We start from the raw sequence: 25,468 nt of genomic DNA on the forward strand, positions 1-25,468 counted from the left end.
CTAGCATAGTGTTGGGACTTGCTTTTTTTTAATCCAGTCAGAAGTCCCTGCCTTGTAAATGGAATGTGTAGTCCATTAACATTTAATGTAATTATTGATATGGTTTAAGTCTACTATTTTATTATTTGCTTGCTTTTTATCCCATGTTTTGTTTCCTGCCCTCTTTTGGATTGTTTGAATGTTTTTTGGAATTCTATCTATTGGCCTTTTATTATTTTAATCATACCTCTTTTAATGATTGTTTAGAGGTTGCTTAGGAAATACCATGTACAGTTTTAACTTTTCATAGTCTACTTGAGGTTAGTATTGTATTATCTCATGTAAAATGTAGAAAATTGCAACCATTTGTCCACCCACCCTTGCAGCCAGCATGTCTTACGTTATAGCCATCATGTGAATATCATACATCTAAATACATTAGAAACTCCATAAGACCCTTATAATTTTTGCATTAATCCATTGTGGTTATTTTAAAGAAAAAGGAAAAAAGTAGTCATTTAGTTTTACCCAATATGTACCATTTCTGATACTCTTCATTTCTTTCTGAAGAGTGGTTTTCCCTCCATTATCATTTTCCTTCAGCCTAAAGAACTTTCTTTAGCACTTCTTATAGTGCAAATCGACTGTATTGTCACTTTTTTATTTTTATTTTTGAAACAGAGTCTAACTCTGTTGCCCAGGCTGAAGTGCAGTGGTGTGATCTTGGCTCACTGCAGCCTCAACCTCCTGGGCTCAAGCAATTCTCCCACCTAAGCCTCCCAAGTTGCTGGGACCACAGGCGTGTACCTCCACACCCAGCTAATTTTTTATTTTTTGTAGAGATTGGATCTCCATATGTTGGTCAGGCTGGTCTCAAACTCCTAGGCTCAAGCAATCCTCCTGCCTCAGCCCCTCCATATGTTGGTCAGGCTGGTCTCAAACTCCTAGGCTCAAGCAATCCTCCTGCCTCAGCCCCTCCAAAGTGCTGGGATTACAGGCTTGAGTCACTGCACCCGGCTGTTACTCTTTTTTTTTTTTGCAACCTCTGCCTCCCAGGTTCAAGGGATTTCTGGTTAATTTTTGTATTTTTAGTAGAGACTGAGTTTCACCATGTTGGCCAGGCTGGTCTTGACCTCCTGAGCTCAAGTGATCTGCTCGCCTCATCCTCCCAAAGTGCTAGAATTACAGGCATGAGCCACTGTGCCAGGCCTGTTGTCATTCTTGAAGGACATTGCGTTTGATGTAGGTTGTTGGGCTTTTGTTTGTTCATTTAGCACTTTTAGTGTGTTTTTCTACTGCCTTCCAGTCTCCATTGTCCTAGATGAGAGGAGTTTGTTTTTTTTTTTTTTTTTTTTTTGAGACAGAGTCTTGCTCTGTCCCCAGGCTAGAGTGCAGTGGCACAATCTCAGCTCACTGCAAGCTCCACCTCCCGGGTTCACGCCATTCTGCTGCCTCAGCCTCCCAAGTAGCTGGGACTATAGGCGCCCACCACCATGCCTAGCTAATTTCTTTTATTTTTAGTAGAGACAGGATTTCACCGTGTTAGCCAGGATAGTCTCGATCTCCTGACCTCGTGATCCACCCACCTCAGCCTCCCAAAATGCTGGGATTACAGGTGTGAGCCATCGCGCCCGGTGGAGAGGAGTTTTCTTTCATTGTTATCCTGTATGTAATAGATGATTTTTCTCTGGCTACTTTCAAGATTCTCTCTTTATCTTTGGTTTTCAGTAGTTTTTGAAGTTTCTGGGTATAGTTTTCTTGGTGTTTATACTGTTTAGGCTTTGCTCAGCTTCTTCAATCTGTAAATTATGCTTTTCAACAAATTTGGTAAGTTTTCATTGCTGGGTTCAGTGGCTCGTTCCTATAATCCCAGCACTTTGGGAGGCTGAGGCAGGCGGACCACTTGAGGCCAGGTGTTCAAGACCAGCATAGCCAATGTGGTGAAACCCCGTCTCTACTAAAAGTACAAAAATTAGCCAGGCGTGGTGGTGCGCACTTGTAATCCCAGCTACTTGGGAGGCTGAGACAGGAGAATCGCTTGAACCCGGGGATCAGAGGTTGCAGTGAGCCGAGATTGTGCCACTGTACTCCAGCCTGGGTGACAGAGCAAGACTCCGTCTCAAAACAACAACAACAAAACAAATTTGGTAAGCTTTCAGCTGTCAGTTCTCCTAATTTGTTTTTTCTGCCCCATTTTCTCTCCCCTCTCTTTCTGGGATTCCAGTTACATGGGTGTTAGACCCTTTGTTATTGTCCCACAGGTTCCTGAGGCTCTATTTATTTATCTTTTCATTCCTTTTTCTCCTTTTTCTTCAGATTGAGTAATTTCTACTGCTCTGTTTTCAACTTCACTTACTCTTTCTTTTATTACTGGTTATTTAGCTAACCTAATGGAGTGTTTTTTTTGTTTGTTTGTTTGAGACAGAGTCTCGCTCTTTCACCCAGGCTGGAGTGCAGTGGGGTGATCTCAGCTCACTGCAACCTCCACCTCCCAGGTTCAAGCCATTCTCCTGCCTCAGCCTCCTGAGTAGCTGGGGTTACAGGCACGCACCACTAAGCCTGGCTTATTTATTTATTTATTTTTGAGACGGAGTTTCACTCTTGTTGCCCAGGCTGGAGTACAATGGTATAATCTCAGCTCACTGCAACCTCTGCCTCCTGGGTTCAAGCAATTCTCCTGCCTTGGCCTCCCAAGTAGCTGGGATTACAGGTGTCCACCACCACAGCGGGCTAATTTTTTGTATTTTTGGTAGAAACAGGTTTTACCACGTTGGCCAGGCTGGTCTCGAACTCCTGACCTCAGGTGATCCACTTGCCTCGGCCTCCCAAAGTGCTGGGATTACAGGCATGAGCTACTGTACCTCGCCCACCTGGCTGATTTTTGTATTTTTAATAGAGACAGGGTTTTGCCATGTTGTCCAGGCTGGTCTTGAACTCCTGACCTCGGGTGATCCACCGCCCCCGGTGGTGAAGTTTTTATTGTAGATAACACTTTTTCATTTCCGGAACTTTCATTTGTTTCTTTTGTATACTTTCTGTTTCTCTGCTAAGGTCGCCTGTCTTTTCATTCATTTTAAGTGTATTTTCCTTTTCCTCATTTAGCACAGTTATAATCACCGTTTTACGTTGTCCCTGTCTCAGAGTTCCACCATCTGGGTTATTTTGAGATTGGCTACACTGATTGTCCTTTCCGGTGAGAATTGGTCACATTTTTCCAGTTCTTTGTATGTTTAGAAATGTATCTGATACATGGTGAGTGTTCTGTGTCGAGACTGTAGTCTGTTTTCTCCAAAGAGCGGGAATGGATTTGTTTCAGCAGGCAGTTAACTTGGTGGCACTCACACTGCAGACACTCTCCAGCAGATGGCAGAAACTCCAATCCCGGCTCAGTTCTTGTGGCGTCAGCTGCAGGCTGCCTTGAATCCCCCCAGGCTTGCGTGGGCAGGGACCAGCCTGAGACAGGGGGAGAGTGGATCGTGAAGTTCAGGGCTTACATCTCTGCCCCTCCATCCTGATTCCCCTCCCATTCCCCGGGAATGGTTGTCTCTGGGCTCCATCCTCTGGTGTTCGGATGCTACCAGAATCTTAGGCACCCGCACTGTGCTCTCCTGCTGTAGCTGGCGGAATGGAAACTCAACCTCCTGCTGTGTTCTTCTGCCACATTCAAATTCTCCTCCAAAGTCTTCTCCCTGCCTTGTTCACTTCCCAGCCTTCAGGCCACTGCTTTTTGTATTTGTAATTTTGGGGGTATTCTGTCCAGGTTGATAGGTGCTATATGCAGGAGGGTTGATCTGTTGGGATTTTACTCTGCCTGGGTTGAGTTTTAATCATTCCACTTTCCCTCCGGCCTGGCATTGGATGTTGTACATTGACGTCAGGAAAGTCTGGTTGAATGAATGGGTGATGGAACAAATGAACTGCTTTTTACTCTTTCCTCTCTCCTTTCACTCAGCTCGACCCCTTTGAATCCAGTGATCCCTTTTCATCCTCCAGTGTCTCCTCAAAAGGATCAGGTGAGACCCATGGCTTATTTTCCTTCCTGACTATTCCTCGGGCAGTAGCAGAGCCTCTCCTCCCCACCAGTTAACACTTTCACTCCCAAAGCCAGTGTGGCCTCTGTGTTTGTGTCATTAGTCAGTGGCACCCAGATCCTGGCCTGAGCCCATTAGGCCAAAACAAGCATCCCCTGCTGCTCCTCTTCCCAGGCACGGCATGCGCTGGCATCTTTCTGGAAAGGAATTTTCGCAGTAAGGGATTCAGTAATAGCACCAGTGATATTAACTACTGTTTACTTACTCCTCCTTATAAATCTTTGGTTTGTATCTTTGGGTTTTCTCCCTAAAAGAAATCCAAAATTTGACCCCAGGTACTGGCCTGTGTTGTGGGTTCTGTGTTTGAAGGAACCTCATCTCACAGTGTAGAACTCGCAGATGCACGCTCGAGCCTTTACGCAATGGGAGCATCTGTGGACACCCCCTTTCTTTTGGGAACAGACCCTGCTTGGTCCTGCAACTTGCACGGGGCGGATCATAGGCGAGTATATCCAGTACTCTAGGCAAATCCCTTCCAGGTCAGAGGAGAAAACACAGCAAAAACCTCTATCCAAAGACACCGCCCTGCATAAATCGTGTGGGTGGCAGGTCACCCTGGAGTTGCTTCTCCCTCCTGACCCAGTGAGACCCAGTGGGACCCAGGGGCCATGCACCTACAGCAACTTGTCACTCTTCTGATGACCATGAATGATGCTGGCCCTCCCAGAGCGGTCGTCACAGTGAGAAACTGTCCCGCTGCGCCAGAGTGGGCAGGCAGGCCTTGCGGAGGGACCTTCATGCAGACGCGCGTGTCTAATGAGTAAATGCAGCTTTCCTGAGTCTCCTGGTTCAGGAGCCATCTAGCATTTTCCCTCCACCCCAGAAGGTGTGTCTCTTAAAGACCTGTAACTCTGACTTTGTTGGTGCCGATTGCAGATCCCTTTGGAACCTTAGATCCCTTCGGAAGTGGGTCCTTCAATAGTGCTGAAGGCTTTGCCGACTTCAGCCAGATGTCCAAGGTAAAGCCCCTCCCCGGAGCCCCCGCGCCTCTGCTAGTGTCTTTGTGCCTCTTGTCATGGTGTGGGCTGCCAGGCATAATCGTTTATGTCAAATATGTATCTCCCCAGCACCTTTCGAATACAAGGTTAGATCTGGAAAGCACCCATGGCTGTGATCTGATGCACTTCAGTCCTCAGGGTGAGCCCTGACCCCTCCCAGTGGCATAGCTGCCCTGGGCTCCCCCAGCTCCGACTGGTGTCTCACAACCATCGGGTCTCAGATGGTGAAGGCTTTGCCATGGCCAAGTAGAAACTCGAGAAGGCGTTGGGCACAGGCGTCTCGAGAGGGCCGTGGGCAGCAGGCTCGCAGGTGCAAGGCATCCGGGGAAAGCGGGCCAGCAAGTGTTCAGAGCCGCCTGTGTGACAGAACTTTTGAGGGGTGTTGAAAAGTGAGGGCCAGGCTCCGTGAATAAATGCAGATAGATCCACAGGTGAGGAGTGAACTGTTGGAGGAGGACAGCAGCGAGACTCGTTACCAGACTGGACCCGTCTGCGTCCGGCCTTCGCCACATGGTGACCTGAACTCACTGTGACTCTGGTTCCAGACAGCTGTAGGGCGTCTCCAGAGGCTGGCAGTGTGGCTGGAGCTAATCTTTAAGGTAGCATAGAGAATTCAACAGGGAACATCCAGAATGGACAAGTCAAAAAATAACAATAGAAGCCCCTTACGACTGAGGTGCCTTCCAGAAGAAACTGCTGGAAAGTTGGAAATGGGGGCCGTGGTGAGTGGGAAGGAGGCCGGGGCTGAGGCACTACTATGCTTCCTTGTGAGTTGTATATCTCCCTCTTTGAGCCAGGAGCGCGTTTCTTTGGCAGGAATGAAGAAAAGCAGGTGAGGTGTGCCCCGTCCCTGACAACTGCATCCACTCTGTCCCTTCTTGGTAGCCTCCAGGCGGGGGTGGATGGGCTCTGTCCTCGGGGGCTGCAGGGGCCTGCCTTCCTCACGCGTTGCACCTGCAGAGGCCCAGGCGTCGTCCACGCTGCGGGAAGAGGCAGTGGCCACAAGCAGAACACAGCCCCCTTCCTAGAGCCCATGGCCCAGGTGGTAAGGGGTGGCCGGTGGGGGGGTCCCCTGGAGCAGCTGGGCCCAGTCTGTGTGGGCGCTGCTGTTGGCCTGAAGGTGGTGAGGGGAGGGAGCCCCAGGAGTACCTGGAAGATGCATGCCCCAGGCATGAGGCCCCCTCGGGTTCCCCACCTCGCCAGCCCCATGGCCAGGTGCCCCAGGTGCCAGTGTGACTGGGCAACCTCCCTTGGCTGCCCTGCGTTCACTCAGCTGGTGGAGCAAACAAGTCTCTGGGCATCTTGTGGTTGGCAGCGGTCGCAACTTGTGATCACAGAACACAGATTCCGAGAAGCACTTGAGATGCTGTTCAGGTTTTCAAAGATGCGTGTGTGAGTGCCCTGGTGGCGCAGCAAATCCCACTTCTGACCGAGGCAGGGTGTGTGTTTATACAGATGAGCCTGGCAGAGGGAGCCAGGGGCCCTGGTGTGGCGCCCCCTCCTTCCAGCACACGGAGAAGGCCTCCATCCCTTACATGCCACGCTGTGACACGGTTTGGGACTGGCCAGGAGGGCACCAGGGGAAGGAGATTTAGGGGCCGTTGCACAGGCCCCGGGCAGGCGGGAAACCATCTCCCGAAAGCAGAAAACATTGGCCACACGGTGGCAGCAGTCCCTAAGGCAGGGGTCCTGGTCGTTTCTGGTTGTCACACGTGGACTCCTCTTCCTTTGGGAGGCTGGCTCTGTCTTCCTCCTCTCACCGTGAGCAGAGAGACGGGGAGCTAGCAGAGCCTGGGCTGGGGCCGGGGTCTCATGACTGCCCTCTGCCTGTCCTTGGGCCCTGAAACCTGGGGCTCTTCACACACATGCAGCTGTGATTTCAGAGCTGGTCTCACTTCCTATTGGTGGTGCCGGGCTAGGACAGAGTTGGACGGAGCTGTGGAAAATGGGTCGCCAATACTATCTTGTTTTGATTCCACCGTTCCATCAGCTGCCTTCGTGACACTTGTACAGCCGCATTCTGAGCTCAACCCTGACCTTGTAACTCAGTTTTTCCTTTCTGGTTACCTTTCTGTTTTTCAAGAACAACGTTGTGGATATAAATAAAATGCTAAGGGAAATGAAAGTGGCAAGAAGGTGTTTTGTTTTTTTTTTTAAAAAAAAACAAACCATCATCAACTTTTCCCCATCTGAGCAGGGCGGGGAGGCTCTTTTGTAAGTCCCTGAATTGAAGCACCTTACCTCTGTGTGGCTTTGCTGAGGAGAGTCACAGCCCACAGTCTAATTCTAGAAGTTTCCTTTGGGAGACTCTTTGGGCCTGCACTCTTAGTTGAGGCCTCACCCTCACCTGAAGAGATTTTTCTAGACAGTGTCAAGCCTACGTGACATCAGCTCGCTTTAAAAACAGATTCCCCAAAGTGTGTTTCCAGGGAGCATTTGAGAATAAAAACAAAAGTCCAACTTATTTCACCCTCCACTGCCCTGAAAAAAAAAAAAAAGCCATCTGTGAAATATTGGGTTAGTAGTCAGCCCATTTTTAGCAACTTCTCAATCGTTTAAAGCTGTGCATTGATGTTTAGGGCTGCTGTTTAAAAATTCAGTCTTTTGTTTTGAAGCAGTTCTTCAACTGGTGAACTCAAACGTGGGTCTCTTAGAGCTGGTTTTCATAGTAGCTTTTTCTGTCCTCCTTTTATTTTAAGCACACTTCACTCTTGCCGAGCCCAGAGAGCCCCTGACAGCTTTACTGAAACCTTTCTAAAAATAGCGACTTTCCTTGAAGCCGCTGCCTGAGTAGGAAAGAGTTGAGTCCCCAAGGAGGCTTCTTGGGAAACTTGAAGTCATGAAAATTGGGATTCGGAAATGACGCGGGCGTTCTGGCGCTAGGAGTGATCTGATTCACTGCGGAGGCAGTGCCAGGCGTTTATTGGAAGCCTGTCGCCTCGCGAGTTGCCGATTGGCCCCGTGGGTTTAAACACACATGGGAGGCGCCAAGCCGGCTTGGCCCGAGGTGTCCCCGGTCAGTCTGGAGGGTCAGGCGGTTCTGATTTGAGTGTGTCACCAGGTCTTACAACTTTGGATGTCCAGGCTGAGTGTGGTTTTACTTGCCCAGGTCCTACTGCATGACGCAGAGGGTGGAAAGGCTCACTGCAGCCACTGGGACCGAGGCTCCACTCCGAATTTGGAGATGTGGCCCAGAAGCCAGCACACGTCTAGGGAGGACAAGGCCCGGCCGGTCACACCACTTCCCATCTAGACTTGCTCGCCTGCCCATCCCAGGCTGCGGGGGACTTGCATGGGCCCTAGGCCCAGGGATGTGTTCCATGAATGGCAGAAGCACCCACAGACGGGCCAGTGTTCTTTCCCCGATTCTTTCCCAAACAGTCGACCCTAAATGGCCCATTTTGAAGCTAAGCCGCAAGCCGACGCTGCTCCTCGTGTCTCGGACAGGCCTGGGGACAGCTGGGGCAGTAGGTGGGGCATTCCCAGATTCCAGTCGCAGCTTCGTACTTGGTGTGATCATTATCATGTGGTCCATGTGCCAGCTTTACCTAGTGCCAGTGAGTGGACGGATGCCTGTCACATGTCACCTCATTCCCTTCTTGCTGGAGCCCTCCGACCTCTGTCACTCTTGCCATTTTACAGATGAAGAAACCGAGGCACAGGGCGTTGAGTAGGTGGCAGGGTTGAGGTTCCAGCCTAGGCAGAACAGTCTGCCCAGGACGAGGCCCTGGACCTACAACTGGGGTGGCCCTCGGCAGTTGAGGGCAGCGTCTGGAGGCCCCAGCCTGAGAGGCAGACAATGTGGCAGTCCCAGATCTGCTGCAGACCTGACCTGCTGTGTGATTTGGGCAGGCTACGCCTCCTTTGTTTGCCTCAGTTTCCTTGTGTGTAAGGCAGAGGTGCTGACTGTGGGACCCCCTGCCAGGTAACTGGGCCTATTAGGTGAGAAGATCAGCACAGAGCGAGTGTCTCCTGCCTGGGCGGCTCCAGAAGGCAGCGTGAAGCCCAGGGAAGGGATCTGGCGGGGTCATCTGTGCAGGAGCCTTTGGGGCCCCTTCCCCTTCCTGGGGGCATCTGCCCCTGCCCTCGTCAGGGGGACCTGGAATGGGTAGGCTGCCTCTTAGAGGGGCCACCTCCCTGTTCTGTCTCTGATGTGGCTCTGACTGGGCCGAGCAGCCGCGACTCCAGGACTATACAACGTCCAAGGCAGCCATGTCTGTGACAGGACGCGAGCGGCCCAGAAGGGTGCGCATCTCTGTAACTAGATGCTAGAGGCCTAGATGACTGCATCTCTATAACTAGCTGCCAGAGACACAGGTGGCTACGTCTCTGACTAGACTCCAGAGGCCTAAATGCCATGTCTGTGCAACTAAATGCTAGAGACCTAGAGAGTCACATCTGTGTGACTAGACACCTGAGCCTCAGACAGCTGCATCGGTGTGACTGGAAACTAGAGCCTCAGATAACTGCGTCAGTGTGGCAGGATGCTAGAGCCTTAGATGGCTGCATCTGTGTGACTAGACCCTGGAGCCTTAGACGGCCATGTTGGTGTGACTAGACACTAGAGCCTTAGATGGCCACATTGGTATGACTGGACACTAGAGCCTTAGACAGACACATCAGTGTGACTAGTTGCTAGAGCCTTAGACCACCACATTGATGTGACTGGACACTAAAGCCTCAGACGGTCACATCAGTGTGACTGGATGCTAGAGCCTCAGATAGCCACATCAATGTGGCTGGAGCCTTACATGGCCCCATCTGTATGAATAGATTTTAGAGCTTTAGATGGCTGTGTTGGTGTGACTAGATGCTAGAGGCCTAGATGGCTGCCTTTGCATGACTAGGCGCTGGAGACTTAGATGGCCACGTCTGTGTGACTAGATGCTAGAGCCTTAGACGGCCATGTCTGTATGACTGTACGCTAGAGCCTTAGACGGCTGCATTGGTGTGACTAGATGCTGGAAGCCTAGATGGCTGCATCTACGTGACTAGACACTAGAGTCTTAGATGGCCATGTCTGTGTGACTACACGCTAGAGCCTTAAATGACCATGTCTATGTGATTAGATGCCAGAGCCTTAGGTGGCCACATCTGTGCGGCTAGATGCTGGAGCCTTAAATGGCTGCATTGGTGTGACTAGACACTGGAGCCTTAGATGGCCACTTTGGTGTGACTAGATGCTGGAGCCTTAGATGGCCTTGTCTGTGTTACTAGATGCTAGAGCCCTAGACAGCTGCACTGGTGTGACTAGATGCTGGAGCCTTAGACGCCTGCATTGGTGTGACTAGATGCTGGAGACTTAAATGGCTGCATTGGTGTGACTAGATGCTGGAGCCTTAGACAGCCACATTTGTGTGACTAGATGCTGGAGCCTTAGATGGCCGTGTCTGTGTGACTAGGTGCTGGAGCCTTAGATGGCTGCATTGGTGTGACTAGGCACTACAGCCTTAGACGGCCACATCCGTGTGACTAGGCGCTGGAGCCTTAGATGGCTGCACTGGTGTGACTAGATGCTGGAGCTTTAGAGGGCTGCATTGGTGTGACTAGATGCTGGAGCCTTAGATGGCCGTGTCTATGTGACTAGATGCTGGAGCCTTAGATGGCCGTGTCTATGTGACTAGATGCTGGAGCCTTAGATGGCTGTGTCTATGTGACTAGATGCTGGAGCCTTAGATGTCCGTGTCTGTGTGACTAGATGCTGGAGCCTTAGATAGCCACATCTGTGTGACCAGATGCTGGAACCTTGGACAGCTGCCTTGGTGTGACCAGACGCTGTAGCCTTAGATGGCCACGTCTGTGTGACTAGACACTGGAGCCTTAGACGGCTGCGTTGGTGTGACTAGACGCTGAAGGCCTAGATGGCCGTGTCAGCATAACTAGACGCTGGACCCTTAGTCGGCTGCATCGGTGTGACTAGATATTGGAGGCAGAGGTGGCCCTACCTCTAGGACTGCCTGCTGGAGGCGGTGTTAGACCTTTTCCCCCACATCTGCAATCTGTTGCATCCGGATTCTTGAGGGAAATCCTGGGAGTGTGCCTTTGTGCTCTTGACCTGTTCTCTGTCTCTAGGCCTGCCCTGCTGGGGAGAAAGTTAAAGACCCCTGGCCCCTCCCTCCATCTCTGCCCCACTCTCATCTTTCTTTTCTATGCTCTTGGAGGAACACATGATTTTTTTTTTTTTTTTTGAGATAGAGTCTCGCTCTGTCGCCCAAGCTGGAGTGCCATGGCGGGATCTCGGCTCACTGCAAGCTCCACCTCCCAGGTTCACACCATTCTCCTGCCTCAGCCTCCCAAGTTGCTGGGACTACAGGCACCTGCCACCACGCCCAGCTAATTTTTTGTATTTTTAGTAGAAACGGGGTTTCACCGTGTTAGCCAGGCTGGTCTCAATCTCCTGACCTTGTGATCCGCCTGCCTCGGCCTCCCAAAGTCCTGGGATTACAGGCGTGAGCCACTGCGCCCAGCCAGGAACACATGACCATTTTTACCCCTATTTCTGCCCGTTCCTTTTGTTTCCTGTCACAATGTTATCTCTTTGTCCTATAATTTCCTAGTTATTTTGCATTTTTGTAACAATGTGTTTCCTCTGTTAGTAAAAATGTAGTTATTTTCTATTTTATTACACACTTAGTTATTTTCTGTTTTAGTAAGAGTGGTACCTCATCCTTCTTCTGCCCATAGAAAGTGATTTTCTCCCTCCTGAGACACCCCAGCCCCTTCCCTCACATGCCTGAGATGCGCCAGCCCTTCTGCGGCTGATGGAGACCCTGGCTCCCTTGTGCCGCACCGGCGTTCCAAGTGAGGGACAAGCATCCCTGCAGGTGGCGGCGCTTAATATCTGCTCATCACAGGCCTGGAGGCAGCAGGCGCCCGGAAGGGGACTATGCTTGCCCTCCAGGTGGGAGAGACCTGGAAGCGTGTCTCTGTGGCTCAGTGAGCAGTGTGGGCATGGGTGGCAGGAAGTGGCCCCAGGGAGAGCCGTGGGAGAGCTCTGAGGGATGGCAGTGGGGTCCAGCCAGGCTCTGAGCAAGGAGAGGGGTTCCTGGTGGATGAGGTGAGCTGAGCTACCCAGCAGGAGACCTGAGTGTGCAGAGAGCATGGAAATAGGAGGCTGAGTCAGCGGCTGGGGGTGCAGTGGGTTCTGAGGACTAAGGAGGCATTGTGAAGGGAGGGGCGACTTCAGAGGTGAGCCTGAAAAATCAGGTGGCCGGGGCAGCGATCAAGTCCCTGCATGCCTTAATGAGAGCTTGGAGCTTCCCCGTAGGAGGTGCCTACCTACCTGCCTGTGAGACATCGCCACTTACCTGCCTCCCTGTCTACCACCCACCTGCCTCCCTGTCTCTACCTGCCTGCCCATCCATCCATCCATCCACCCACCCACCCACCTGCCATTCATTCGTCCATTAATCCACATATATGTCTATCTATTCATCCAGCTACCATTCCATTCATCTACCCACCCACCATCCATTCATCTGTCCAATTATTATAACTGTCTCTGACTGTCTCACTCTTTAAGCTGGAGGATGTGGTCCGATTTGGGTTTGAGGCAGCAGGTGTGGGGTGGAGGATGTGGATGGGTGTGATGGAGGCTGGCCGAGAGTCCAGGCCAGAGGTGGTCGGAGCCCAGTGGAGGCGGTGTGGGCGTGCTGACCAGTGGGGGTGGGCTGGGCATGTGAAGGTGCGCTCCCACCTCAGGTGCTGCGTGTGCAGCCCAGAGGCATGGAGGAGGAAGGTCTGGTGCCAGCTGACCCAGCACCTGGAGCTGCCCGTCACTAACTGAAGGTAGTGACCACACCAGCCAGCTCAGTGGGGAGGCGGCACAGCAGGGCATGCGCCAAGCACCACAGCCAGCTCAGGGGTGAGGGTGGGGCGTGTCTCTGAAGTATAAGCAGGAGGCCCAAGGGACCCTGTGTGCCAAGTCCTAGAGTCAGGAAAGACCCAGTGTGCCCCTTGTGGCTGGGGATGCCCTTGGTGCTGGGAGCCCGTGGAGGGATGGGACTGCTCTCTGCTTATCACCCACAGGCCAGAGGGCCCCTGCTGTTGAGGGTGGAGGAAAGCACGGGGCTGGAGAGAGACCCCACATCCGAGCAAGGCCGTGTTGTGCAGTCCGGAGGGTAGGAGGCCTCGCCAGGGCCCTTGGAGCATGAGCGTCTGTTCAGTGGACATCCGTCACCTTTGTTTTAACAACTATTTTTGCCTCTCTTTCGTGTCCTCTCTTACAGCCCCCACCTTCTGGCCCTTTCACCTCCTCCTTGGGAGGGGCAGGATTCTCAGATGACCCCTTTAAAAGTAAACAGGACACTCCTGCTCTGCCTCCGAAGAAACCTGCTCCTCCACGGCCTAAACCGCCCAGCGGTCAGTAAGCTTTCTTCTCTCGCAGCCGCCGCCTGCCGGTGCAGGATGGCGGGGGACCAGGGCCCCCCTGCTCACCAGCCCAGAGTAGCAGCAGATGCCACAGGACCCTGTGTGGGGATCAAGAGGGTCCCCCCAGCCCAGCCACCCAGGTCCACGCAAGCGCCATGTGTGCGTGGTGTGTGCCTCTCGCCTGCTGGCCCTCGCCCCATCCTGTGGGCCCCTGGGCTTCTGGCTCTGTATTGGAGTGCACAAAGCCTTGGCCTTAGAGCCACCCTTGTGACTGGGGGCGCTTCATGCGGCCTCTGCCCAAGCATGTCAGTGCCACCCCGACACCCCGGCCACACTTTAGGAGCCAGTCATGGCCAGCAGCCCTGTGGCCCCTCCAGCCTCTTCTCTTCCATCTTCCTTCCCATCTGTGCTCAAGGAGGACCTGTGGGGGGTGAGGGCAGCAGGAGTCACTTCTTGGTCCAGTCCCTTCCCAGCTGCTTCAGGACTGAGAGTGGAGGGAGCGGGAAATTGTCCTTGGCGGCATCTGATGTGAGGAGGCAGGATGGCTCGGGGCTCCCCTCCACCCCAGCTCGCCCAGGCATCTAGATGCATGGCTCTGAGAAGGGGGCTTCCTGCAGGCCCTGCCCTTTTTCCCCATGGCCGGTGCTGCCAATGTCTCCTAACCTTGGCCCACAAGGGTCCCCTGAAGATTCTGAAGCCCTTTAACTCACACATGGGATTTCTCTCGTGTGATAGAGGTGGGCCAGCGGCCAGTTGACCAGACTCTCAAACAGAAAGCTGTTGCTTCAAGTGGCAGAAGGAGTCGCTGCAGCTCCCTGATCCATTTATCTACCCAGTCATTGCCTATTCCATCTGTGCCCCGGTCTGGGATGCCTCCCATTCTCTAGCCTCCAGGCAGTGTTCCCCACAGTGTCCTTGAATTGTGGGCAGCCACAGGAGACCCACACACTCCCAGGATCATGCCTTCTGTTACCCGTCTTCCCTGGACAGGGTGTGCCCCCGAGCCCTTTCCATTAGCTCCAGCGAGGGGAGCGGTGCTCACCCTCCTGCCTGCACTTGCCCCTCCCCTGGAATCTGCCGCTGGCCTCGCTTTGCAGCCCCGGTGTCATCGTAGGTCCTGGAATGGACCTAGCAGGCTCCGCGTGCCCCCAGCTCACTAGTTACGAGTGACTCTCGGTCCTGCACATGGGCCACCTGTCAGTAGAGGTGAACAAAGGAGAAGTTATTTCTAGAACACCGCCTCTCTCCTCCTGTCCCCTGGGCTGGCCATGGCCTTCTCTCAGGAGGATGGGGATCCAGCCTGCAGTGCCCAGGTTGGCTTTCTCGTGGATGAGTCAGGAGAAAAATTATGACCAAGTATGGGCTGTGTGGATTTAGAGCAGATTTTCTGCGAACTGTTGAGCAGATACAGATGGGTAAAGAGATCATTTCTGTAAGCCACACATCAAAGACATTTACCATCAAGAGGAGGAAAAACAAAACAACAAAGGGACTCCCTTCCATCTGCAAGAGGCTGCCGGTACCTTTTACAGAGGCAGTGGCTCTTCAGGGATCCTTGTTGGCCTCCTGATGGAATGGCAGTGGGCCTCTTCACCTGCCTAAAAGATGGGAGCAGAAGCACACATGTACACACACATATACGTGTAATCACAGTGCATGCACATAGCTGGCACACACGCATGTGCACATTCCCACGTGTGGCCATGTATTTTTAATGCATATATGTGCATGCACACATGTACGCTCTTGCATGCACTTGTGTACCCTGTGTATACACACATCCTCCACGCCTGCAGACGCATGCTGAACACACATGCATACAGGTGAGCATGCCTTCACACACATACTGCGTCACATGAGTATTCTCGCATGTGCCTGCATGTACGCGTATGCATGCACGCACGCACTCTCCCATGCACCCCCTCCATGCACACTCTCCATGCTTATATGCATCTGCAGACGTGTGCATATTCACTTGTGAACACACACATGCATTCATAGAGATAAGCAGCACGCACTCACATACTGCATTGTGCATGCCTGCACACACACATGCTCTCATAGATGACAGCTGGGCATGAGCACCCCCCACGCTTATATATGTGCATGCATTCATTGAGACATGCACATATTCACATGTGAACACATACATGCATACAGGTGAGCAGTACACAGATGGTGAGCAGTACACAGCTACTGCATCATGCATGCATGCAAATGTGCACATGCATGCGTGCATGTGTGCTCATACCCGGGCATGCACACTCTTTGTGCTTACACACGTACACACATTTGCACACATATGCATGTATTCTCATATGGGTGCACACACTTGCCGAGCAGTGCCGTATTTGCTGGGCCCTGAGGAGGAGCCATCCCACTCAACAGTTCACAGGTGCAAAGCTTCATTTTCAGTGTTTCATGGAAACCGCCACCCCCGCCTCCCCACGTACCTAAACCCAGCGCTGGGTCTGCCTTTGAACTTTCCCTCAGTTGTCACCTCCCATTGTGTCTCCCCTGCAAGCCTACCCACCCCACCTTGGCTTCTGCTCTTAGTGTACCGTGGGCTTCGAAAGCAGAAAAGAATGCTTGTTAAAAGTAGAACGTTTGATACCAGGGGTTTGGGTGACTTCCTTGGGCCAGTTTCAGGGTTGAGGCTTTTTAGGGAGCTGTTGCACAATTTGAGACCCAGGGGGTCCTGGGCTCCTTGGCTAGTGGCGCAGGCCACTGCATCTTTGTTCTGCTGTGGTCGATGGTTGCTGTGCCCCTCGGCGTTCTGCAGAGATATATTAACTTCGACGGGCCCTTAGGAAGCGCTTGCACAGTTCTTATCGCACTAGGTCCCAGCAAGACCCGTGAGAGAGACAGGCCAGGCCATGCCCATTTCCTGGAAGAGGAAAGGGAGGGGGGAGGTCATGGGGGCTCCCTAAGGTCACGCAGCAAGGTGGCAGCAGGGCCAGGTCTACACTCAGTGACCTGCCTCCTGCCCCAAGACAGGAGTAACGAGAACCAAGCCATGAGCTTCAGAACATTCTCTAAAACAGCAAATGCATGTGCGGCATTTTAAGTCCGGAACAACTGCAGATCTGTGTGGAGGCCTAAATATTTCTCATTTGATTCTTTTACCCAGAAGCAATGGCTGAACAGAAAAATTCTGCATTGTACACGCTGCTGGGTGGTAGGTACAGACCGTGTGGTGGTTGCCGTTTGAGCTTGCAGCATTATTCGTGCTGTGATTCCATACTAACCTCTAACTATCAGAACACCGAACACCACGGTTGACCCACTGGTTGACCTCTTGATGAGTCACATGTTGGGGAGAAGTGTTTGGCTCTTTGGGGGATTGCGAAGGAAGCTGCTCGCCCTACCCTGGCTCTCTGGTCAAGGGAATCGGAGCCCAGCTCTGCACAATTCCCTTCCCGGTTCCTGGCCACACAGCACAGACCCACGTGCAGCCCAGGAGGCCTCTCTGGTTGTGGGCAAGAGCAGTCAGCAAATGAGTGTCGAGTGAAGTTGTGCTCAGAAAGTTTGCCAGGAATACACAAGGCGGATCTCTTGTTTTCTTGGCTTTAAGACAGGAGATAGTGAATCTAGTCTGTGATTTTTTTTTTTTTTTTTAAGAAAGCATTAAGTCTAACATTTTCAAACTGCTGGACTTCATGTTTTCTTAAACAAACAAACAAACAAACAAAAAAAACCTTTCTGCCTTTCTTGCTACCCCAGCCTTTTTCTGCTCAGGGAGACCACACGGCCAGCACAGTGATGGCCGCCTTCCCCTGGTCACTCCAGGGCTTCCCAGATGCTATGGCTTTGTGTAAGATGCATGGATCCCAGCGTGGCTGAGTGAGGAGGAAGGTGAGATGGGAGCCCCTGTGGGCCTGGCGGTTAAGCCATGAGCTGGTGGAGACAGACGGACTGACAGAAAGACTGAAGGACCCATAGACTGTCCAGCAAGCAGTCTTAAACATCATGCACATAGCGTGACACCTACACTCATGGAAATCACAGTGAAGGAACAAGCTTTTCTGTCATCTCTCCGCCTGGCAAATGGAACATGTCTGATGTCCCATGCTCCCATCCAGGGTTTGTCCATCCCAGGGCACCCAGAGATTTCTAGAACCCTGCTAGGCCTCTGTGCAGGCTAGTTTCTGGACGTTGGAGGAAAGGGAGGCCCCAGGTGGGTCACTTAACTTCCCTGAGCCCCAGTTTTCCTGCCTGACCATGGGACCCACTCAGGCCTAGCAGGTGGGTGTGTGGGTGAAGCACCTTGCATGGTGATGTGCTGTGTGTGGTCTGTAGCCCCCATCCCCACCCTGGGGCACAGGGACCGGGACACAGGCTTCTGCCATGGGCACCTTTTCCAGGAGAGACAGGCTGGGCAGCTGAGGTGGCTGCACACATTCTGGGAGTCATTAATGGAGCCCTTTTCTCCCTGTGAGGTCACAGGTTAGTGGAAATCTTTTCTGTTAAAAAAAGTCAGCGTGCAGGGAGTTGAATGTCAAAGAGGGCTCCAGGGTCCTCTGTGGATCATTGCTCATACAGGACCAAATGTGAGTTTGGGTCTGAGTCACGTGTGGCTTTTGGTGCTGTCTCTTGTGTTCTAGAGGCTGCAGTTTTCAAATTCCGTGGGAGCTGCTTTTTAAATTTTATGTAAAGCTCAGTTGTGGTGAAATTGACATTTGGTGTGGCCGACATGCGGTGTGGCTGCACAGGCAGGCAGATGTTGGCCCGGACAGTCACAGGTGGACTCCTCCACCTGGGAACCTGCAGAGGTTCCTCAAGGGAGAGTTCCGGTCACAGCGTACACCTGAGTAGCCCACAGTTGGCCATCTGCTCTCAAGGCCACATACTGAGTTCTTTCTCGATCTCAGCCAGAAAGCATACTCTGGGGGACCACCAAGGGCCATCCCTTGGGGCATGCGTGGAGCTTTGGTGTGGACACTTAAGTTCTCCTTGCCTGGAGGTCTTTTCTAGAAAGGTGTATCAAGGTATTAAATAACCAGCAGCTGTCTGTTTTGGGCAGAAGAAACTGGTTTCTTTCAGGCAGATGCAGCACAGGCCGCCGAAACCTGTCAGTTAGAGTTAGGTTAAAGTTAGCCATGGCACACACCTCCCCCAGGTAAACAATGGTGTATTTTCTGCAACGGACCGGAGATCAAGATCAGTCAGAGCTCACCGCTGAAGAGTTTCTAGGTAAAAGTTGTTGATTTGCAAAGAGAGAAACAGATTTTTTTTTTTAAGTGCAGGAAACGGCTGTGTGGGTGTCAGTGATTGGGCCTCAGCCCCGTTGCGATAGTGGGATCCTGCGACCGGCCCCACCCTTGCCACTTCCTGCCAGCGCAGCCCTGCGTTGCGGTTCCTGCCTGCAGCGCCCGGTGACACCAGCCAGCGCACTTCCACCGCTAACCAGCCAGTCACCTTTAACCTCTCCCAAATTTAATGATCATTTTATTACTGCTAATGACCTTTTCACCTCCTAAACAAAGCCACATAGGTGATAGTGATGAGCATGATGTCTTTTCACCCACTCCCCATAATTGCACTAACGAACAGCTTTTACCTAAGTGACATGAGATCCAGTTTAACCAGTGGCTGTCCTGTTTGATTCTAACAGCTGTCTCACCAAAAGAAGAAGACAAAAGTCATTCTTCCCCTTGCAAAACAAGCCCCTCCCGTACCTGTGTGTGGCGTCCACCCAGGGTGGCCGTGGGTTCTTGACCTCCCTGTGGTGAGTGCCACACAGGATGCAGCCACCGAGGAAGCGCTGAGGTCCTAAGTGCTGCCAGCTCTCCCGCTCCTCTGAAACACCAGGCCAACATCGAAACCAGGGCTCAGTGACCTCTCCCTGTCATGTGCCCATGTGGGTCCCAAAACCTTTTGTTGATTGCACAAGATCCACTTTAAAAATGGCATTTCCATTTGAACCCTGCGGTTAGCACCTCAGCCTTGAACTTAACTACTTTAATTCCGTTCCCACGATGATCTCAGAGAGATAATCCGGTGGGTACATGTGAAGTTCTACAATGGGACAAGTGGTTCCACCATCTCAAGGGGCCTGGAAAATTCTGGCACTTGCCTGCCAGCCAGGATGGGGAGGGGGTCCCAAGGAGCCTAAAATAACCAACCAGGCGGAGTCCCTCTTTCCTGCCCACGCGCCCATCCCCCAGCACTGCTGTGGTCAAGGAAGCTTTGGAGCTTCCGTCTGGGCCCTCTGTTGCTGTCCTAGGGCTGGGTGAGACCCGCTGTCAGTGCCAAGGAACGGTCCCATTCTGAGAGGGAGGAATGTCAGCCTCGTATGTTTAAACTGACTGCAGGCAGATCGCCGTTTGGAGCACTTTCTGTTCTGTAAAGACCACTGAGTTTGAAAATAGAAGCATTTGCCTACCTGAGCACACGGTACCCAGAGGCGGATCCAGGGAGTGTTGTGTGACTTGATTATCATCTGGCGTTCAGTGGGGTGCAAATGCTGGGGCCTGGGGGGCTGTGGGGTGGGGTGCAGGCCTAGAGGGGCTGGACTGTCCCACCCCAGCATCTGAGTATAGGTGTGAACAGACGGGAGCCGTCGCCCTGGGGACATCGGGTACACCTGCCTCCAGGACACCTCAACCCCTTGCTTGGCAGAGGCTCCACTTGAGGGAGGTGAGGGCCGGGGCAGATGCCTCAGAAGGGGGTTCTGGTTGCAGCTCTGGGCACCACCTCCCTGCTTTTCTGGCGGGGTGAATATGGCCCCTCATCTTTCATCTCTCCCATTCAAAGCCCGAAGTCAGCACCCCTCGCCTGCCACTGCTAACTGCAAAATAGCACATGCACTCGGGCAACGGGGGATCTGGCCATAAAGAGCAGAAGTGGCAGCCCCTCCTCAGACCTGACGCCTTCCCAAGTGTCGCCCACCATGGGAGCTCCTCTTGGGCTCTGCGCCTCACTTCCTCCCCTCCCAAGGGCTCTTTTGGGTTCTTCCATGCACGACCCCTAACCAGCTCTCAGACTCGCTGCACGGCATTCTCAGGGATCTTGTTACATGTGGGCAAGGCACCTTCCCACCCTTTGCAGAGGTGGTGTCTGTGACATTGGCAGTCTCCGTAGGGAGGAACAAAGCTGGGCCCCCTTGCTCCGTCAGGGCTCCCCATGCCTGGCTCATGCATAGATAGCATCTCTCCCTGGAAATCCCCCCAGAGGATGGCGCTGACACCCAGGAGTATTTACGCAGGCTATGTCAAAGGTGCCCGCCACAGAACAAATGCAATTTTTAAAATAAGGCAGAATTGTGACACCTGCCAGTCTGTATTATTTTTGTCACGAAGACTGGCTTGTGATTTGTAAATTCATTTCCAAATCACATACCGCACCCTACACACACACACACACGTGTGCACACACACACCCTTTTTTTTTCTTCCAGGGCTGGAGCAACCCTTGCCTGGCAGGTTTTATGTAAATGTCATGGGAGCCTTTTGTGGTAACCTCTAGAAAATTGTTATTTCTCACTTCAAATGATATTTGCCTTCTGAGGACCCCAAAGCACGGCACCTTCTCCCTGCTTTCTTCTTCTCTTAATGGCAAGATGAGGCCGCAGCCATCGGGTTCAACAGCCCCCTGCCCACCTCACACACTTCACAGGGCAGGAAAACACACCGGCCACCAGTGGCTCGTAGTAAATATTTGTTCAGCTTTTCTCAACAGTTCAGAACCAAACCTCATCCTGTTCCCTTCAATGCATGAAGCAGATTTTCTCAAAATTTGGTAAATATTTTTAGTGGAAAATCTCAACGCTGCGATCGCAGGGACCTCAGATTCTTATCTCCCAGGGCTGTGCTGCTTGACACAGCTTTGATCTAAGGCAGAGCGCGCGCGGGGCTGGCGCCTGCAGGACTCGCAGCCTGCGGGTCCCTTATGTAGTCCCGTGTGTTATATTGTAAAAAACGAACTCCCCTCATGCGTCTTAGATGGGAGCCAGAGGAAGACGTTGGCGTGTGTTGGGGAAAAGCACTCTTTTTCAAGACAAGTCCCCATCAGTGATGAATTTGAGAACCTATGCTGTTTTCTCTCTTTCTCCCCTCTCCCTGCAGCTCAGCTTTTCTTCTGGCAGGATGGGGAGGGAGGAATAAGACATATCAGTGGCCTTGGATGAGCTCTGCTGGCGTGGTGCCCCAGCTGGGCCACTGCTCTCCTATGCAGTGTGACTCTCAGAAGCCTGGCAGTTGTATGGGCATCTGTGTTGTGTAGGATGAATGACAGTTGTGGTTGTGTGGGATCACCGGTTGTGTAGGGTGAATGACAGTTGCGTAGGTGTCTGTGTTGTGTAGGGTGAATGATGGTTTTGTGGGATCACCTGTTGTGTGGAATGAATGACAGTTGTGTGGGTGTGCCTGTTGTGCAGGGTGAACGAGAGATGTGTGGGATCACCTGTTGCGTAGGGCGAATGACAGTTGTGTGGGTATCTTGTGTTCTGCAGGATGAATGACAATTGTGTGGGCATCCTCTGTTGTATAGGATGAATGGGTGTTGTGTGGGTGTCCATATTGTGCAGGATGAATGACAGTTTTGTGGCCATTTCCTGTTGTGCAGGATCAATGATGCTTGTGGGTGTGTGTCCCCTGTTGTGTAGGACCAATGATGCTTGTGTGTATGTGTCCCCTGTTGTGTAGGATCAGTGATGCTTGTGGGTGTGTGTCCCTGGTTGTGTAGGATCAATGATGGTTGTGTGTATGTGTCTACTGTTGTGTAGGATCAGTGATGCTTGTGGGTGTGTGTCCCGTTGTGTAGGATCAGTGATGCTTGTGGGTGTGTGTCCCATTGTGTAGGATCAGTGATGCTTGTGGGTGTGTGTCCCGGTTGTGTAGGATCAATGATGGCTGTGTGTATGTGTCCACTGTTGTGTAGGATCAGTGATGCTTGTGTGTGTGTGTCCTGTTGTGTAGGATGAATGACAGTTGTGTGATGGTTCTGTGTTGTATAGGATAATAGTGAAGGTGGGCAGCTGCCCTGACCACAAACCCTTGTTTTGTATTTTTTTGTTTTCTTTTGTTTTGTATTTATCTCTCATCTACAGAACTGCATTTTCCAAGTACAGCACTGTATAAATAGAACCTAGCCAGTGTCATACTGTATAAATAGAACCCAGCCAGGATCAAACACACACACACACACTCTCTCTCTCTCTCACATGTTTATTTATAATATTTTTATTAATCAGATTGATTAAGACCCTACCTCACACGAGCCTTTTATTCTCCTCCCAAGCAAAAAGTTTAAACCAAGAGAATTTCCTTTCCAAGATTTTTATAGCATTCACCGTTTTTAGGGTTTGCAATTGTATATTTCTATTCAATTGGTTTTTTTATTTTTTGTTTTTTGTGGTTTTTTTCCTTCTTTTTTTTTTTTTTTTGGTACCCAGCTCTTGATAATGCTTTTAAGCGGAGGGCTTCCTGCAAAGCAAGATAGAAAAGTCAGAACCCTGAAAAACTTTGCTGACCAAGAACACTAGTGCAGCAGAGCCAGCCCATCACAGCCCCGATCCCGGGTGCTAGGGACGTGCGCAACCTCGAGAAGAAGCTTGAGAAATAGCAGAAATAGGAGAATTAAAGAAATTTCTATCAGGGTGGAGCCGGCCACCAATTTTTTTTTTTTTTTTTTTTTTTTTTAACAGCACACACTGTGGTAAACCATTTGGTTCATATTGTTTTTGCTAAAGTCAGTCCTGTGTGTGGTTTCGGTACACCGCTTGGGTAACTGTTGAAACTGCTGTGGTTTGAAAATAAGTTCTATTTTGCCTTTTCTTCAATTTTGTATCCCTTGCCCCCTGTTAATGAAGTCTCCCTGCGGTAGGCAGTCAGCACACCCACGAGGGTCTTTAATTTCATTTGTCTTTATTCACTGCCGTCTGCTGCGGGCCCCGGTAGTTCCCGCCGCAAATATCTAGGAATGATGGCATCAAACCGGGTGCCAGGATGATGCCTGATACCCAGTTTAATGCCATCATTCCCAGATGTTTCTATACCAACTTTTCTGGGTTTTGTTTTTACGATTTCCGTCCCCTTTTCTGAAATGGACATCAGTAAAGCTGTCTCCTTACTCATGTTTTCTGGAGCCATGAAAAAGTATAAAACCCTGCCGTGGGTGCGCGTTGCAGCTTTTGCTTTAGGGACTGGAGGCACATTAAAGTTACTTTGTCACGTTTGAGATAAGCTACACCTCAGAAAATCGGAAAAAACGATTAAGGAGTTAGCAGAAGTGGTTACATAAAAGCAGGAACTAGACCTAGAAGGTTTGAAAAATACAGCTGCTAAAAATAAATCGCTGAGCAAAAGTGGGAAGTTTTGGGCTGAGAGCCGTGGCCCTGCAGTGATGCTGGGGGCTTTAATTGCACAAAGCCTCTGGTCATCAGCAAGGTTGAGAGCTGGACCGGGCACTCGGCCGACCTCACACATGTCAGGTCCAAAATCGCCTCTTTGCCAAAGCACAAACACTAACAACTGAGAAAAAAACGGTTGTTGTTGTTTTTTTTTCCTTCTGAAAACAAGAGGCCAGCAGTTGATATGCCCTGGTTTCATATTACCGTAGTCATGATTTCTAAATAACAACGGTTTCGGCAACAGAGCAAAACCAGGCACAGGCAGTTCTTGGTGTGAACGAAGCTTTTCATCTCCGATCACCTCTTTGCGCATCAGAAACCTCAGCTTGAAATGGTAGCAGGCAGAATTCTTAACCACTCCTCCCAAAAGCCAATCTCTTTTTTAAACCCCCCAAACCAAGTGAGGAAGATCTTCATTGAAAAGAAGAAGAAAAGCAGCTCAAAAATGACTGATTTATTTGAACCTTCGGTACCGTGGCGGTTGTTCTTGGGGGCCTGGCTGGGGCGACCTCCCTTTACACCCCTCTCCACATACTTGCAGATCTGCCTCAGATCATCATTCCCTGCAGGAACGGCTTTGAGAAATCAAGCAGTGTCCATCCTGGACTTGCTGCCCGTCCCAGGGGGCTACACCGTGTCCTGGGACTTTGAGCTTCTCCCCTGGAAACACTTCCTGTTTCCTCTGCTAGCATCTTGCGATTTGATCCATATCACATAGGTATTCGAGGAAAAATAAATAGCCAAGCAGGCACAGTAACATCACTGTTTCCTGCAAACCAGGAAGGCCAGATGCCTTTATTCCCTTCTTGCTCCCCAGGGTGTTGCTCCAAAGGGCCCCAGGTCCCTGGAGACCTGTGGAATCTGTAACAGGTGGCACCTGGTTCACCAGGACCTCCTGAAGCCCACTGTGGCGAGCCCTGGGCTGGAGGGCGCCAGGGACATGGGGCAGTATTGGCTGGCATTTGTATGGGTATGCTGGGCCCACTATTCACAGAGCTGACCCTCGGCCCTGCCAGAGGCCAGTGCCATGGGAAGCAGACAGAGTGGTGAGGGACCCTGGCGTGGGGGGCCTTTCCCGTGGAGGGAGAGGCTGGGCAGAGGCAGGCAGGGGCTCCAGGGACTGGCTGAGGTCACTGTCTCTCCCCGCTGCAAACCCACAGGCTGGGGTGCAGGACACTGTCACATTGTCCCCCAGGGCGCCCCTGCCCGTGGCTTTGGTGGCTCCCTGCTCACACTTGCTCTATCAGCCTAAACAGTGGACATGGATTGTCCCGCAGTTCTAGAGGCTCAAAGTACAAGATCAAGGCGCCAGTGCGGTTGGTTTCTTCTGAGGCTTCTCCTTGGCCTGGCGCATCGGCACGTGGCTGTTTCTGCGCGTAGATCTGTGTCCTAAACTCTTTCAGGGAGGACAGTCATTGACCCTCCGACTTCATTTTAACTCAGTTACCCCTTTAAATATGCTGTCTTCAAGTACGGTCATATTCTAAGGCACAGGGGTTAGGACTTGAACATACGAACAATTGTGGGGGGACACAGCCCTTTGCTCGGATTAAGAAACAGACTGACGGCAGCCGGTGCCAGGCTGAAGGGGGTGGCCAGCATGCCCCCACCGTCTTCCAGGGCCACTCCCAGCCCCAGGGCTGGGCTGCAGAACTGAACACAGGCCTGATGGGGAAGGG

The 25,468-nt window shown here is 51.7% G+C and overlaps 1 protein-coding gene and 1 long non-coding RNA gene across 11 annotated transcripts in view; one reads left to right on the top strand and one right to left on the bottom strand.

Moving 5' to 3' along the window:
• Positions 1–25,468, top strand: part of EPS15L1 (epidermal growth factor receptor pathway substrate 15 like 1) — a 119,780-nt gene that overhangs the window by 84,124 nt on the left and 10,188 nt on the right. For 5 of the 10 annotated variants that reach the window (XM_026456922.1, XM_026456919.2, XM_026456925.1 and 2 more), the window contains 3 exons: positions 3,932–3,992; positions 4,947–5,029; positions 13,297–13,429. The exons of 1 other annotated variant lie outside the window; for it this stretch is intronic. In XM_026456922.1, the coding sequence (XP_026312707.1) occupies positions 3,932–3,992; positions 4,947–5,029; positions 13,297–13,429 (277 nt within the window). The remainder of the gene's footprint in view (positions 1–3,931; positions 3,993–4,946; positions 5,030–13,296; positions 13,430–25,468) is intronic. 4 more of the 10 variants (XR_003309936.1, XR_003309937.1, XM_026456924.1 and 1 more) reach the window with 2 other exon arrangements.
• On the bottom strand, positions 14,615–19,371 carry LOC111554267. Its single transcript, XR_002735193.3, has 3 exons — positions 19,117–19,371; positions 16,053–16,325; positions 14,615–15,036 (listed from the first exon to the last, which is right to left on the bottom strand). It is a non-coding gene; the product is annotated as an uncharacterized LOC111554267 (long non-coding RNA).

Source organism: Piliocolobus tephrosceles, chromosome 21 (genome assembly GCF_002776525.5).
Source record: "Piliocolobus tephrosceles isolate RC106 chromosome 21, ASM277652v3, whole genome shotgun sequence".
Taxonomy (NCBI): Eukaryota; Metazoa; Chordata; class Mammalia; order Primates; family Cercopithecidae; genus Piliocolobus; species Piliocolobus tephrosceles.